The sequence below is a fragment of the Trichomycterus rosablanca genome, chromosome 15 (genome assembly GCF_030014385.1).
Source record: "Trichomycterus rosablanca isolate fTriRos1 chromosome 15, fTriRos1.hap1, whole genome shotgun sequence".
NCBI classification, from domain to species: Eukaryota; Metazoa; Chordata; class Actinopteri; order Siluriformes; family Trichomycteridae; genus Trichomycterus; species Trichomycterus rosablanca.
The window spans coordinates 7,023,039-7,039,846 of NC_086002.1; the positions used below are offsets into that span (position 1 = coordinate 7,023,039).

Consider the following 16,808-nt stretch of genomic DNA (forward strand, 5'->3'; position numbering starts at 1 on the left):
GACCAGTGAAAAGGCCCAAACATAGAGTCCTAATGACCCATGTTGTTGTGCACCACCCACTCTACCAGCTCTGTGACCCACTGATCAGGATAAAGCATTCAACAATAGTTCTTCAGTTAAAACTGAGACGGTAGATAATGAGGGTTGAAACGAATCTTGTGACACGACTTGGTTAGAGAGCGTGCGCCCAATCTGGCAACCCGCTCCTCCTCCTGCTGCTGCTCTTCATTTGATGAAAGCTTTCAACTCGGAGCGCTCGCACTTTTGGAGACGAAGCGATCGCCGCTGCGCTCTGCACAACTTGTTCCAACAGTTTCTATAGATCCTGCTTTAGAAAAGCGGAGGATAAGTGCGCCATCAGAGAGGCTGAAGATAAATCCTGCAGCTATGCGGAGTGGAAACCGATCCGGTCCGGTTTGGCTTTATTGCGTTCTGGTTTTACTGGGTTTGGTGATGTTGAGCGATGCGGGGATAAGTTGCAGGTTTTGTCAGGTGATGAGAAATGTGCACCCGCAGCAGCTGCTGGTTAACATGGACTCTTTCGATTCTGGACCTGGAGAACTTCATGGAGACATCTTTACCGGAGAGCCCGAGTGCGCGTTCCAAACCGATTCCAAGTGTCCGAGTTTCACGCAGCCCGAACGGAGTACAAACGAACAAGTTTCCCACGGTTCGAACGATGCCAAAGCTGAGCGGGTGCGCAGGGGTGCAGAAGGACCTCAGGTCGATTTAAAACCTGTTAGAAGTAAGAAGTCGCGCAGTAAAGTGCGGGCGGTGCGCGCTGAAAGCAGAACCGGTAAAGACGAGCTGCAGCTCACCAGCTCCACGTTCGCTCTGAGCGGAGATTCAGCTCACAACCAAGCCATGGTGCACTGGTCTGGCCAGAACAGCAGTGTAAGTCCCACTTAAACTTACTGGTAATAACGTGCTATTCAACATGGTGTGAAGTTGAGCAATTGTTGATCATTATAAAGTGCGCAGTGGTTTAGAGTGCGCAGCTTTGCGCACTGGGTGTTCGGTACATCGTTTGTTGATCTATATAGTGCTTTGTTATACCACTTTACACGAGTCATGTAACTAATAAGGGTGGGGAATGTGATACATAATAATAATAATAATAATACTTGTTTACTTATTTAATTTATTTCCACTAAATACTTCAACCCGGTCAGGGTTTAAGCAGGCATGTTGCCACAGAAATACTGGGTGCAAAGACTCTGGATAAGATGGAATTTTATTGCTGGGCACCACACACTTAACCATTCAGTCAGTTACACATGTGGAAAGTTTAAAGCTGCCAATTTATCTTTTGCCTTTATGTATGTATGTATGTATTTATTTATTTATGTAGGGGGGGGGGGGGGGGGGGGGGTTTCTAAATACCCACGTGAACAATATGTTTTACAGACATTGTGTGCTGGATAGGAAAGAACCCAGGTTCTGATGACCAGTTTTGCAGTGTGATGCTTACTTTACCAGCTGTACCATCATACCAACCTATAATAATAATAATAATAATAATAATAATAATAATAATAGGCAGCATGGTTGTATATGTTCCAAAAACAAGCAGATGGTTGTTTGGATCGGACTGGCTGCTCTAAATAGTCCCTAGGTGTTCATGACTAAATTAATGTGTGAGGCTCTAAAACTGGCATCCATGCCAAGAGTGGCAACATAATATGGATTGTATGAATGATTAATTTAGGAAGGTATATAAGTGCGTCTCTGGCTAAAATCTGTTTGAATAAATAGGGCAGTGGTTCAAGCCTCAGCAGCTCCAAGTTGCCTCTCTTGGGCCCCTGAGCAAGGTACTTAACTCACCACAGGTTAGATGAGGGGAATGGGTAGTAGAGGTGGCGGACACTAAGCAACAAAAGTGAACAGCCCAGCTTATATATATTTTTAAATCTCCCAAGGGGTATTTCAGATCAGTGGGAATCTGTAAAAAGAAGTTGTGCAGTAAAGTAAGAAACAAATGGAAAAAAGGTGCCATTGATCTATAGAATGTAGATCAGTAGGTTGAAAGATTGTGGCCTGCAGAGTGTGTTTGTATGACTTGGGCTGTCTGATTGATAGGTTTTTTGTTTGAATTTTGATGGTAATGATTGTGTGGATTTTAGCCGTATGATTAATTTGGGTGGACAAAACAACAACATGCAGATAAACCTTATATATCAAGGGTTACAATGGTTTTAAGTGGTGATTTTAGGTCACATAATAGTCATTGCAATCAATGGTCATGCTACTTTTCCTTGAACAGACTCCTTCACCATCACACAACCATGTTGTTATTTAATTAGAATGATCTGATTGGTTGTTTTCCTTGTATTCCTTAATTTAATAAAATATTACACTTGTGTGTTCCTTTAGGTGTCAGTGCTACTGATTTAAATAAAGTAAATATACAGTTTTATTTGAATCTTTGCTGAATTTTATCACAGTACACAAACCCATGTATTTAATATATAGTTGAACCTTATTGAACATTAATAGCTTTTCTGTAGCTGATGATCAGACATGCACTAGAGTGAAGAATTCTAGACCATTTAAGGATTTCTTGTATGTCGACCCAGCTCATTCAGCATAATTAAATTTGGATTATGCTTGATGCTTCCTCCACCATACTTCACAGATGCAACAAAGGTTTTGGAGTTTGTGTACAGTAGACAGAAGCCTTGTGGAACATCCATGAGGTCTTTGGTAATATTGACAACATCCAGCAACATTGGGGGTGTGTTCGAAAACCTAGGGAGCTCTCTACATAGACAGCATTTTACGTCATCCTACGCACGCTCTCGAGAAGGAGGCTGTTCGAATTCCTAGATGCCTTAAAATGCTGCCTACTAAGGCACCTTAAATCTGAACGGTATTTTGACAAAATAACGAGTGAACATCCGATGCTGCCTTAGTGGTGAAGGCAATCCCAGCATTCAGTGCGGCACAACTTTTCTCACAGAAAAATAAAAAATATAGCGGACGGTGCGGAGCAACCATCGAGTTATTTTCAAACATAAATAAATGATTATTGATCTTTATTTTGTATTAACTTGTACAAGTGTCATTTATTTGCATATTCGGGCTTATCAGCGTGTTTAACCGTTTTCGGTACACGGACGGAGATGTAAGCTGACATGCTAGCGCATTGTGCCACCCTATCCCATTGGTTTGAATGGCATGATGCTAACTGTGTTAGCTTAGTAAGCAAAAACTGATGTTATCGCTGTCTAAGTAGTGCGTTCGAATAACCTGCTATATAAGTCGATGACTTATTAGAATCCTCTCTACTTAGGCAGCTGCCAATGTAGGCAGTATGACAGCAAGGCAGCTTACTAGGTTTTCGAACACACTCAGTGACACATGAAAAGGCAATACAGTCTATTTGAGAGTGTTTTTTTTTTTTTACTTCTTTGGCATTTCATGTTGTGCTCTTGGTATAATCTTTGCAGATTTGTCATGCCCAAATGAAATAGTAACAATGGCAGATTTATTCTATTCAAAGCAACTTTATCCTGTTAATGAACACACATTTTTCGTGGTTCTCTGAAATTTGCATTGTTCATTATTTACATAAAGAGAAGAACAGAGTCAGAATTTACTCATATGTGACCGCTAGATACACTATGTTGCCAAAAGTATTCACTCACCCATCCAAATCACAGGCCATGGACATGGATGATCGAGTTTGGTGTGGAAGAACTTGACTGGCCTGCCTGAGTCCTGACCTCAACCCGATAGAACACCTTTGGGATGAATTAGAGCGGAGACTGAAAGCCAGGCCTTCTCGTCTAACATCAGTGTCTGACCTCACAAATGCTCTTCTGGAAGAATGGTCAAAAATCCCCAAAAACACACTCCTTAACCTGGGAAAAAGAAGAGTTGAAGCTGTTATAGCTGCAAAGGGTGGGGCGACATCATACTAAACCCTATAGATTAAAAATGGGGCGGTCACTCAAGTCATATGCGTGTGAAGGCAGACGGACGAATACTTTTGGCAATATAATGTACTTTTACAACCCACACCTGAAATTCTAACTCAGCCTGAGTAACTGTGAATAAATAATCAGTGTGTTGAGTAAAATAACAGTGTAACGTGCACTATAGTTCAGGCAGAATAGTTCAAGTGTTTTCTATGACTTGAATGAAGATGATGTGAGTAATGAATGCTGAAAGTCAGGTCTTATTGACCCAGCACTGCTGTAATATTTTTAGCTATTGCTGTATGATTGCAACACACCTTGTGCTTTGTCTTAATTTTTCATTATTATAAATACAATACGTACAATGAGGTTGCACCACCTGAGAGATTTCAGGTATTTTAAGCACATACGATATGTTTTTGTGCCTCTGGCTAGATTTGAAAGCATTTTTCATTAACCGCCCCTTAAAAAAAATATAATCAGTTCCAACTCTTTTATTCACCAAATTATTCCCTCAACCTGGGAATTAGATACATGTTATCAGTATCATACACCGATCAGCCATAACATTAAAACCACCTCCTTGTTTCTACACTCACTGTCCATTTTATCAGCTCCACTTACCATATAGAAGCACTTTGTAGTTCTACAATTACTGACTGTAGTCCATCTGTTTCTCTACATACCTTTTTAGCCTGCTTTCACCCTTCTTCAATGATCAGAATGAATGATCAGGTCCCAGGACCACCACAGAGCAGGTATTATTTAGGTGGTGGATCATTCTCAGCACGGCAGTGACACAGTGACACTGGTGTGTTAGTGTGTGTTGTGCTGGTATAAGTGGATCAGACACAGCAGCACTGCTGGAGTTTTTAAATACCGTGTCCACTCACTGTCCACTCTATTAGACACTCCTACCTAGTTGGTCCACCTTGTAGATGTAAAGTCAGAGACGATCGCTCATCTGTTGCTGCTGTTTGAGTTGGTCATCTTCTAGACCTTACTTTCTACAGGGTTTTTTTTAGATCAACAATTTGGCATGTTCTCCCCTTGTTTGCACGTGTATCTTTAATATAGTAGCCAAGGTATACAACAGATATGCTTTATCTTACTTATATATCAGGCCATTTTAATAGCTGCATTGCCAACCAGCTAAACCAGTGGGTGCCACTTAGCCACATGGTACCTGAGGTCCTTTCGATCTTTGTTTGTTTTCACCGCTTGTAAGGTGTTTAGCATGTTCTTCCCATGGGCACTTTGGTTTTTGTCCCACCTCTAAAACATCAGACAGTCACTTAGCTGCACTCATCTCTTGGTGTGTGTGAGTGAACGTTTGAATGTGTGAATGTATTTCACCCTGCGATGGACTGGCACACTGTACAGGGTGTGTTCTCGCCTTGCGCCCAATGTTTCCAGATGGCACCACAGTCACCAAGGCTCTGGTTTTGTAAAAGAACAAATTAATGATTTTTAAACCATAAAGGGTACTCTTCCAAAGCAGTGTGGAATTCTTATTAAGAGATAAGGACCAAGATAAGGTGCGATTTGGGACAGATCCTGCCAAGGACAAGGACCCCCACCATGCTTAATCTCAGTAGCAGTAATCAGTTCTTCCTTTTTTGCAGCTAACAAGGCTACACAGCTTTTGTTATATGCTTTAATTGAATTTCTCTGCTATGGCGGAGTGAATAGGGGAAATAAATAGAGGAACTTTTTTATTTTTGTTATTGTGGGAGAAAGTTGAATTAAAAGCATGTTGTGTTTAATTTGCAGGCTTAGCAGAACAGATAAAAGTGGAAAAAGTTGTTTTATTGTGTAAATAAGTGTGCAGCGAAATAATAGACAAGGTTTTATTGGGTAAGGATTAAATAAGGATTAATGAAGGAATAAAGCATCAGTGTTTACACTGACAGTGCACTAATGTGACAAAAGTGTGTGTGTGTGTGTGTGTGGTTCACGGAGGGGCTGGACATCTGCTTTCACACCATGGTCTAGCCACTATTGTCCCACACACACATACATACAACCACGACAAGAACCAGATGGACCCGACTCCTAAAGATGCCCAGAAAGCATGTTTCCACCCACAGCATGCGCTGTTCACTTAGTGCCTCCACATCCAGCCGTGCTGCTAATGAGATTTTTATATTTACAGACAATTAATGTAAGACGATTCATTTAATCATTATGCATCGCTCCTTTCATCTCAAAGCACTTACGCATACCAGGACTTACTGCTATCTCACAGTATCAGGCGGTGCTTGTGTAGCCATACCTGTGTTTATTATCAATCACCTTTATACATACTTCACACCTTTATACCTTTATGCTAAGCTCTAATCTGTTTAAGTACAATCTATAGCCAAAAGTACATGGACACCACTTTTTATTATTGAGTTCATGTGTTTGAACCACATATGTTGTTGACAAGTTTAAACTGTGGCAACAAGGTTAAGATCTTTTAATGTTTCCACACCACTGTGCCGCCGTCCACAAAGTGAGATTCGTAAAGACGTTTGTTGGTTTGGTGTGAAGGAACTGCGCAACTGAAAAACTTTTGGATGAACTGGAACCGTGATTTCAAGCCAAGACTTTGTGCATTAGTGCATGGCAGTTGTAACCTAGTGGACTAGTATTCAAAAGGTCGCCGGTTCAAGTCCCACCACTGCCAGATTACCACTGTCGGGCCCTTGAGCAAGGCCCTTAACCCTCAATTGCTTAGACAATATACTGTCACTGTACTGTAAGTCACTTTGGATAAAAGTGTCTGCTAAATGCCGAAAATGTAAATTCATGGCCTTACGTATGACTGAAGAGGTACAAATTTCCACAGACACACTTCAAAATCTTGTGAACAGACTTTCAAAAAAAGTAAACGAGCATTTTGGAATGTTTAAAAAGCTAATGTTTAGTTGAGTAGAGTGTCGAGTTTTAAAGGCGTTGAGTTTCAAGGTATTTTTTCCCATAAGGATGTATAGGAAACCTGATAATGTGTTCCATGGTCCCGTGGAACTGCAAATATTTTAGGCTAATGTAAAATAATGGGGTTGTGTTTGACACTTACACGCCAAGAATAACATGAGTACAATGTAAAACTTCCTCTCTCCTGATGCCGATCCTCGCCCTGATTGAGGTGAGTGAGACTGACACTCGCCCTCTCTGACACGTGTGCAGTACCGACTGCATTTTTTCACCTGCACAAGGCGAGTTCTTATGTGGATCAGCTTTGAGTACCGAAAGCCACACCTTGATCAATGCATTATTCCTCGACTCTGTACAGACACCATCAATTAGTCAGCAGAGGTTGTTATTGCATCAGTTATGAGAAGTCCCTATCTGGCTCCCACCTTGTATGAACAACAGCCAATCATTGCTCATGTAGGTACCCTTTATATGCATAAAGGGCCGGATGGCAGAGCTGAGTTTTGAACCGACGAGTTCCAGCTCTGGTGTGCTAGTGTGTTTTACCACTGCACCACCTGAGCGCACATTTAATGATTTCTAAATTCCATCTGACCATCTAGATAAACTTCCTGTCAGCAAAGGGGTACGAATTTGTATTTTTTCTTTCTGTATTTTGTGCCTACAGACAGTTGTACTTGGGACCTAGAATTTGCTCGTTTCCTTAGAGAATTTTTATTTGTAATCTTGAAATGTTTTCACTCAGTCATTATGGTTGATCAAGTGTAGAATAATCTGTAAAAAAAAAAAAAAATTAAGATCCGCAGCACAATAAACTGTGCAAAAAGCTCAAGGGGTCAGAAAACTTTCCTACTGTAGGGTCACTTTAAATTCCTGTAACATCCATCAATCGACCAGAAATGATCTTGATTAGCATGGCATCCTCAAGCCCACATGATCCAGCCTCAAGTAGGTAGGAGGGTGCGCTGCAGCAGATCTCTAATGTGGTCTGATAATCACTACATTACAGATGTGAGAGCTGGAACAGACACAAACAGAACCGCCTGGAGGAAAAACAAAGATGTGGTCATTTATTATCGCTAACAAGAAATCAGGAGGCCATGGCTTACAGTTAAATAACAATATACACCGATCAGCCATAACATTAAAACCACCTCCTTGTTTCTACACTCACTGTCCATTTTATCAGCTCCATTTACCACATAGAAGCACTTTGTAGTTCTACAATTACTGACTGTAGTCCATCTATTTCTCTACATATCTTTTTAACCTGCTTTCACCCTGTTCTTCAAAGGTCAGGACCACCACAGAGCAGGTATTATTTAGGTGGTGGATCATTCTCAGCACTGCAGTGACACTGACATGGTGGTGGTGTGTTAGTGTGTGTTGTGCTGGTATGAGTTGATCAGACACAGCAGCACTGCTGAAGTTTTTAAATACCGTGTCCACTCACTGTCCACTCTATTAGACACTCCTACCTGGTTGGTCCACCTTGTAGATGTAAAGTCAGAGACGATCGCTCATTTATTGCTGCTGTTTGAGTTGGTCATCTTCAAGACCTTCATCAGTGGTCACAGGACGCTGCCCACAGGGTGCTGTTGGCTGGATATTTTTGGTTGGTGGACTACTCTCAGTCCAGCAGTAACAGTGAGATGTTTAAAAACTCCAGCAGCGCTGCTGTGTCTGATCCACTCATACCAGCACAACAAACACTAACACACCACCACCATGTCAGTGTCACTGCAGTGCTGAGAATGATCCACCACGCAAATAATACCTGCTCTGTAGCGGTCATGGGAGAGTTCTGACCATTGAAGAACAGCATGAAAGGAGGGTAACAAAGCATGCAGAGAAACAGATGGACTACAGTCAGTAATTGTAGAACTACAAAGTGCTTTTATATGGTAAGTGGAGCTGATAAAATGGACAGTGAGTGTAGAAACAAGGAGGTGGTTTTAATGTTATGGCTGGTCAGTGTACACTTCAAATTCATATGCTTGTTGGACATCCTATGTTTAGTTGATGAAGTCCTCTGTTCTTTTTGTGGCCATAACAGACTTGGAGTGTTTGCTAATTTCTAATAATTTATTGAATATCACATTGAATTAAAATAATCCACAATATTACTATGGCTTACTAATGCTTACTAGTGTTTTGAAAGTGTCAGTGATAGTGCCCATCACCCATCACATGCCCATCACCCATCATTTTTTCCCCCACAATATATGTGATGCTTTTTTCTTGTTTAGTAAAGAATAAGCATTTCTGCAAGTAATCACATTTCCCCCCACCAGTCGAGGAATGTACTACCAACACCCGTTGTGAGACACGAGACCAACTTGTGTTAGCATCACAGCACAATAAAACTTATTTCAGACTGCATTTTTGCATGCTTCTTGCTAAAAGTGCAACATTTGCAGGAATAACGAGCGCCCATTGTTGTTGCGAAGCTGCTCTGGTTTCATATTTCTCCCTGAAAATGGGCCTAATTGGCTGGTTTGTGAGGTGCAAAAATCTAGAGTCAGCACAGATTTAAATGTACAAACCAGCACTAAGCATCAACGTGCTGCAGAACACAAATTATTATGAAGTACCACGTTCATACCACTGTCATTTTTAATAATATTTATTTTGGAAACTAGCATCCATGCCAAGAGTGGCAAAATGATATGGATTGTATAAATGATTCATTTAGGAAGGAGGTGTAGGAGTGTGTCTCCTGGTGAAAATTTGTTTAAGCTAATAGGGCAGTGGGATCTATCTATCTATCTATCTATCTATCTATCTATCTATCCATCTATCCATCTATCCATCTATCCATCCATCCATCCATCCATCCATCCATCCATCCATCCATCCATCTTGTATAAAGATGTAAGTTTGAATGAATGGGTGAATGGACGTATACCCTGTTCGTGGTGTACCTGTCTGGCTAGTGTACCCAGGATAGACTTTGGGGGTTCTTCACAATTCTTGTAATACTGATAATGAGGTAACTAAAGGTAGGTGATTTATAAAATAATAATAATAATAATAATAATGAGCTTTAGTGACTTATTTAGAATAGAATAGAATGCCTTTATTTGTCATATATACAGTGTATCACAAAAGTGAGTACACCCCTCACATTTCTGCAGATATTTAAGTATATCTTTTCATGGGACAACACTGACAAAATGACACTTTGACACAATGAAAAGTAGTCTGTGTGCAGCTTATATAACAGTGTAAATTTATTCTTCCCTCAAAATAACTCAATATACAGCCATTAATGTCTAAACCACCGGCAACAAAAGTGAGTACACCCCTAAGAGACTACACCCCTAAATGTCCAAATTGAGCACTGCTTGTCATTTTCCCTCCAAAATGTCATGTGACTCGTTAGTGTTACTAGGTCTCAGGTGTGCATAGGGAGCAGGTGTGTTCAATTTAGTAGTACAGCTCTCACACTCTCTCATACTGGTCACTGAAGGTTCCAACATGGCACCTCATGGCAAAGAACTCTCTGAGGATCTTAAAAGACGAATTGTTGCGCTACAAGAAGATGGCCAAGGCTACAAGAAGATTGCCAACACCCTGAAACTGAGCTGCAGCACAGTGGCCAAGATCATTCAGCGTTTTAAAAGAGCAGGGTCCACTCAGAACAGACCTCGCGTTGGTCGTCCAAAGAAGCTGAGTGCAAGTGCTCAGCGTCACATCCAACTGCTGTCTTTGAAAGATAGGCGCAGGAGTGCTGTCAGCATTGCTGCAGAGATTGAAAAGGTGGGGGGTCAGCCTGTCAGTGCTCAGACCATACGCCGCACACTACATCAAATTGGTCTGCATGGCTGTCACCCCAGAAGGAAGCCTCTTCTGAAGTCTCTACACAAGAAAGCCCGCAAACAGTTTGCTGAAGACATGTCAACAAAGGACATGGATTACTGGAACCATGTCCTATGGTCTGATGAGACCAAGATTAATTTGTTTGGTTCAGATGGTCTCAAGCATGTGTGGCGGCAATCAGGTGAGGAGTACAAAGATAAGTGTGTCATGCCTACAGTCAAGCATGGTGGTGGGAATGCCATGGTCTGGGGCTGCATGAGTGCAGCAGGTGTTGGGGAGTTACATTTCATTGAGGGACACATGAACTCCAATATGTACTGTGAAATACTGAAGCAGAGCATGATCCCCTCCCTCCGGAAACTGGGTCGCAGGGCAGTGTTCCAGCATGATAATGACCCCAAACACACCTCTAAGACGACCACTGCTTTATTGAAGAGGCTGAGGGTAAAGGTGATGGACTGGCCAAGCATGTCTCCAGACCTAAACCCAATAGAACATCTTTGGGGCATCCTCAAGCGGAAGGTGGAGGAGCGCAAAGTCTCGAATATCCGCCAGCTCCGTGATGTCGTCATGGAGGAGTGGAAAAGCATTCCAGTGGCAACCTGTGAAGCTCTGGTAAACTCCATGCCCAGGAGAGTTAAGGCAGTTCTGGGAAATAATGGTGGCCACACAAAATATTGACACTTCAGGAACTTTCACTAAGGGGTGTACTCACTTTTGTTGCCGGTGGTTTAGACATTAATGGCTGTATATTGAGTTATTTTGAGGGAAGAATAAATTTACACTGTTATATAAGCTGCACAGACTACTTTTCATTGTGTCAAAGTGTCATTTTGTCAGTGTTGTCCCATGAAAAGATATACTTAAATATCTGCAGAAATGTGAGGGGTGTACTCACTTTTGTGATACACTGTACATATACAAGTGTACAGTACATCGAAATTCTTTTTTTCTTTCATATATCAGCTTGTTTTTGGAAGCTGGGGTCAGAGCGCAGGGTCAGCCGTTGTACGGTGCCCCTGGAGCAGACAAGCTTAAGGGCTTTGTTCAAGGTCCCAACAGTGGCTGCATGGCAGAACTGGGATTCAAACTCTCAACCTTTCAATTGATAGCCCAAAGCTCTACCCACTAGGCTACCACTGTCCCCCGAACAGCACAGGTTTACATGCTGCCTGAGATGTAAAGAGGAAAAATCAATACAGAATCAGTACTGCCATACCCCTCCTTCCCAAATTTCTATGGACTTTTAATAAAAAACAGTAGATGCTGTAGTTAAATACTGGTACATTAATCTGTTAACTGCCTGTACTGCGAAGTAATTGATCTGATTTCAGCTAGTAGTAAGTGATAATATTTCCAGATTATCATCTGATATGTGGTATATATATGGTATATAATTCAAGCCTAATTTCTGTGACCCACAGTAAAGGTATGACTTTTCCAAAATCAAATTTTGACATATTTAATATTGATGACTCAGCTTCCTGTGGTTTTAGAGGGAGGCTGAAAATGCTGAAAAAAACAATCTCAAAGTCATACTTTATTAACTCATATCTAGTGAGAGCTGAGCTCGTCAATATTTATAAAATCATTTAAATCAGTATTGGTCATAGCAGAGTATTCATATGTGCTCTGGAAAATGACTCTGTCTGTTGGATTCAAATGCATGATTTGAAGAGGATAAACACTTAGGCTTGTGATTCAGCCTAGCTAGCAGTTTGTTTGTATGAACAGTATTCATAAAAAATGAGTCCGGTCCGGTTTTAAATAAATAAAAACAGCTTTTTATTTTAACATAACCATAACTTTAACCCCTAACCCTAAACTTTTTTTTACTGTAAAATACATCAACCTCTAGTGTAGCAAAGCTTAGAGTGGCTGGTGTCTGCAGTAATTGAAAGCTTTAGTAAAAAAAAAGACATTCATTAAAGAGACATCCTTATGTTATTTAGCTTATTTTCACAGATAATATGATACAAATGTAACCTTCAACTGAGGTCAATTTATAGCTTTTAATATTTTATAAGCATTTACGGGTCATAAAGTCTCCAGACGAGGGCCACTCAGGTGGCGCAGCTGTAAAAACACACGCTAGAATACCAGAGCTGAGATCTCGAATACATCGTATCGAGTCTCAGCTCTGCCTGCCGGCTGGGCTGAGCAGTCACATGAACAACGATTGGCCTGTTGTTCAGATAAGGGTGGGATATTAAAAAGCCGGATAAAGACTCTGTCACTCTGTCGGGAAAAGACTCTGTATGCAATTACGATCTCTGCTGGCTGATCGATGGCGCCTGGACAGAGACGGGAAAAGAGTGCTGTCAGCGTGTGTCTCTCTGTACACAGTGCTGATCTGCACTGCACTCGTCAAAGTGTAGGTGACAAAATGCATACGGCTGCTGCCCATGTGTCGGAGGGGGTGTGGGTTAGCTTCGTTCTCCTCAACTAAAGCGGGGATCCACTTTGGTGGAGAGGTAGCATGACGCATCGGGCAATTGGATTCACTAAAAGGGAAAAAAAGGGAAGAAATTGCGTAAACAAAAATGTATAATAAAGTCTCCAGACATCCGCTATATGGCCATGGACATCTTATTTTAAAAAACGAATGGTATTAAAATAGTGCAACTTCCGTGTGATCTTTTCAGCTTTAACAAAAGCCACTCCTCTGAGAAGTGATGCAAGGCTCATTGATGCACGTGTGGTCCGATCCAACAGACGAGCTACTGTAGCTCAAACTGCTGAAGAAGTTAATGCTGGTTCTGATAGAAAGGTGTCAGAATACACAGTGCATCACAGTTTGTTGTGTATGGGGCAGCATACATTTGAACATACATTTGAACATATATATATTAGAGATGGGACGATCGATCGGCTATGAATCGGTATCGGCCGATTTTTAATCAAAATATGCTATCGGCGATCGGCGATATTTCCTAAAAGTAGCCGATTCGATCGTGTGATATATAAACACCACGTTAAGTTAACAGCTCAGTGGATTGATCCAGACTTTGAGCTACGACGCGCCAACCATCACATCACCATTCATCAACCATCGTACAGAAACCATCGTGAAAGCTCTTCATGACCTAAAATAACATCATTAACGTTGTGCATCATACATACGATGTAATTTTGCTGATTGTAATATTTACTTTAAAAAGATAATTCAACCCGGTCACATCTGAGTCGATTCTATCAGCACGTTATATAAACTCCTGGTTCACTTTGGTAAATCGTAAGCGGTTCTTACTTGTGATGTAGATGAGAACAGAAAACGTTACAGAGCCAATCGGAGGCAAAAGTTTATTCATTACCAAATTCGTTAGTTCAGGATCATCTGCTAAACTTTTAGGGTAATCAGAACTTTTAGCTCCACAGACGGAACGAGTCTGACTCGGTGACCGCTCTGTGGTAATAGCGGTTTAATTAAGCTTTTTAATTAAGCTTTTTAATTAAGCTTTTTAATGTAAGAAAGTCACACAAAATGTTCTGTAGTAGCTGGTGTTTATTTAAAACCACAGCATTTATTAATAACAGTAAAAACGGAGAGAGAAACTTACGCGTCACATTCGACTCCTGAATCAGAATCATTTAAAGCGACACTGTGAACAAAACGTTTTTTTTTAAAGAAACACACACACGCTGTTGCTTTCGGTTTATTTTCACTGTGAGGCTCTTTTTAAGTGCCTTAAAAGTGCCCCCCCCGCCCCGCCCCCCCCGATCGTCCCATCTCTAATATATATATATGTTCAAATGTAAAAACTCAACTAATTATGGAACATTGCTTTTGTTAAATGGAGTGTTTATTTATTATCATGGAATAATTTCACTTTGTTAGTTTGGATTGAATGTATTAACCACACACAATTGATTATTAATTATAACATAATTAGTGGCATAATTTGTGACATTATGTAGTGTTGAATTATTCATTCATTCATTACTCTCTTACTTTTTATTTTACATTTAACTGAATTATGTCAAAATCTCATCAGTGACAGTTTCCTGGCAGTTTGGTCAACAAGCAAAATAGAAAAACAGCAAACATGAACATGTTGTTCTAAATCTGTGAGCTTTTACAGGACATTGTTACAGAATATCATTCATTTGCTAAAAAAAACAGAAAACATGCATAGCATAAAAAGCAACCGCACTGAGTCTTTTATTCAAGACGCTTTTGTTGAACGAATATGGAAACACATTTTACATTCTAAAACTTCATTTTTTTCGAGCATTGTTGATGCTTGAAGTGCTACACCCACATGCAGTGTTATAAATGCAGATCCTTACCTTGTGAATTTAAGTGTACTACTTGACCAGTGAAAACATACTACTTAGCCTACACTGCCCACATAACAGTGCTGATTACACAAGCCATCATTTTAGAAGAATTGAGACAGTATGTGAGTATGTTCTGTCGATTAAAAAAATTACAGTTATTGTGAAACTTTAAACTTTAAAACACCTTAAAAGTCTCATTTGGTTATAAAAAAATGGACACACACTGTCCATTTTTTCATCTCCAGTTACCATATAGAAGCACTGACTGTAGTCCATCTGTTTCTCTACATACTTTTTTTTTTTAACCTGCCTTCACCTTGTTCTTCAATGGTCAGGACCCCCACAGAGCAGGTATTATTTAGGTGGTGGATGATTCTCAGCACTGCAGTGACACTGACTCCATTAGCGCTGCTGTGTCTGATCCACTCATACCAGCACAACACACACTAACACACCACCACCATGTCAGTGTCACTGCAGTGCTGAGAATGATCCAGCACCCAAATAATACCTGCTCTGTGGTGGCCCTGTGGGGGTCCTGACCATTGAAGAACAGCATGAAAGCAAGCTAAAAAAATATGTAGAGAAACAGATGGACTACAGTCAGTAATTGTAGAACTACAAAGTGCTTTTATATGGTAAGTGGAGCTGATAAAATTGAACATCATTAATAAATGCCTATTATCTTCTGTAACTCCGACAATACTGCATAACAAACCAGCTTAGTTTTGTTACAGAGATCATCACCTGGTGTCGTGGATGTTATGACAAACAATTGTTAGTAAACATTGATCCACAAATACAAGTTAAGACTTAACTATACACAGCTGAAGCCATTGTACATGTTTTACAACAACATGGCTGCATAATAAAAATGTGGGTGCTAGATTGGCCTTCCTGCAGTCCAGACCTGACTGTTTTATGGGGAAAAAAATCTGGTACATTATGATGTGTAAAATTTTACAACAACTGACATGATTGGATGCATAGTTACTGTTTTTTGTGTGTAACTAAATACACAATTTGCTTGTCAACATAAGACAGTTTAAAATATTTATTTTAATGCTTGAACTACCTAGACTATTAAATATATTCCCTGCAGTTTTGGAAAAAAACCCAATTTAATATGCCCTCATCTCCTTCCTTCCTGTGAGATTTCTCGTCTTGGCCAGTCATCTCTCATTTGCAGCTAGCACTGTCCAAGTGTCAGTGGTGTTCTTGTCATCAACTCATGAGCCCGGGGTTTTGGACCTGTTTTTGAATGGCTAAGATTATTCTAGCTCATCAGGCTTGCTGAGCTACAGACAGGAATCTGTGGAGTCGGCCTGGATTCTCATATTCAACTTTTGCAGTGCTAACACATTCAGGTCATCGCAAATCCACTATAGGAACAAAAGTACTGGGAGACCACTTCTAATTATTGAATTCATGTGTTTCAGCTACAACAGTTAGTAACAAGTATAATAAATCTAGGTGTATAAGGACATAAAGAAAAGCTCAGTTTAAAGAAACACCAGTGGCCTGTACAGAGCCCTGAACTCGGCCCCACTGAACAGCTTTGAAATGAACTGGAACATCAGTAGAGGCTTTTTTTATGCATTTTCTCCCCTTTTCCTCCCCTGCCTGATTACGTCATGCTTCCTCTCCACCAATACCGTTCCCCTCCATGATTGAGGAGAACGAAGCTAACCCACGGTCCCTCCGACATGTGGGCAGCAGCCGTATGTATTTTGTCACCTACACTTTGACGAGTGCAATGCGGATCAGCACTGTGTACGGAGAGACACACCCTGACAGCACTCTTTTTCCCGTCTCTATGCAGGCACCATCAATCAGCCAGCAGAGGTCGTTATTGCATTAGTT

At 40.7% G+C, this 16,808-nt stretch overlaps 1 protein-coding gene across 1 annotated transcript in view; it reads left to right on the forward strand.

Moving 5' to 3' along the window:
* The first annotated feature begins 400 nt into the window (after window positions 1-400).
* The window catches only part of LOC134329605 (VPS10 domain-containing receptor SorCS1), a 230,639-nt gene continuing 214,231 nt past the window's right edge, over window positions 401-16,808 (forward strand). The window contains exon 1 of the mRNA XM_063010883.1: window positions 401-894. Within this exon, the coding sequence (XP_062866953.1) occupies window positions 454-894 (441 nt within the window). The 5' untranslated portion in view covers window positions 401-453. The remainder of the gene's footprint in view (window positions 895-16,808) is intronic.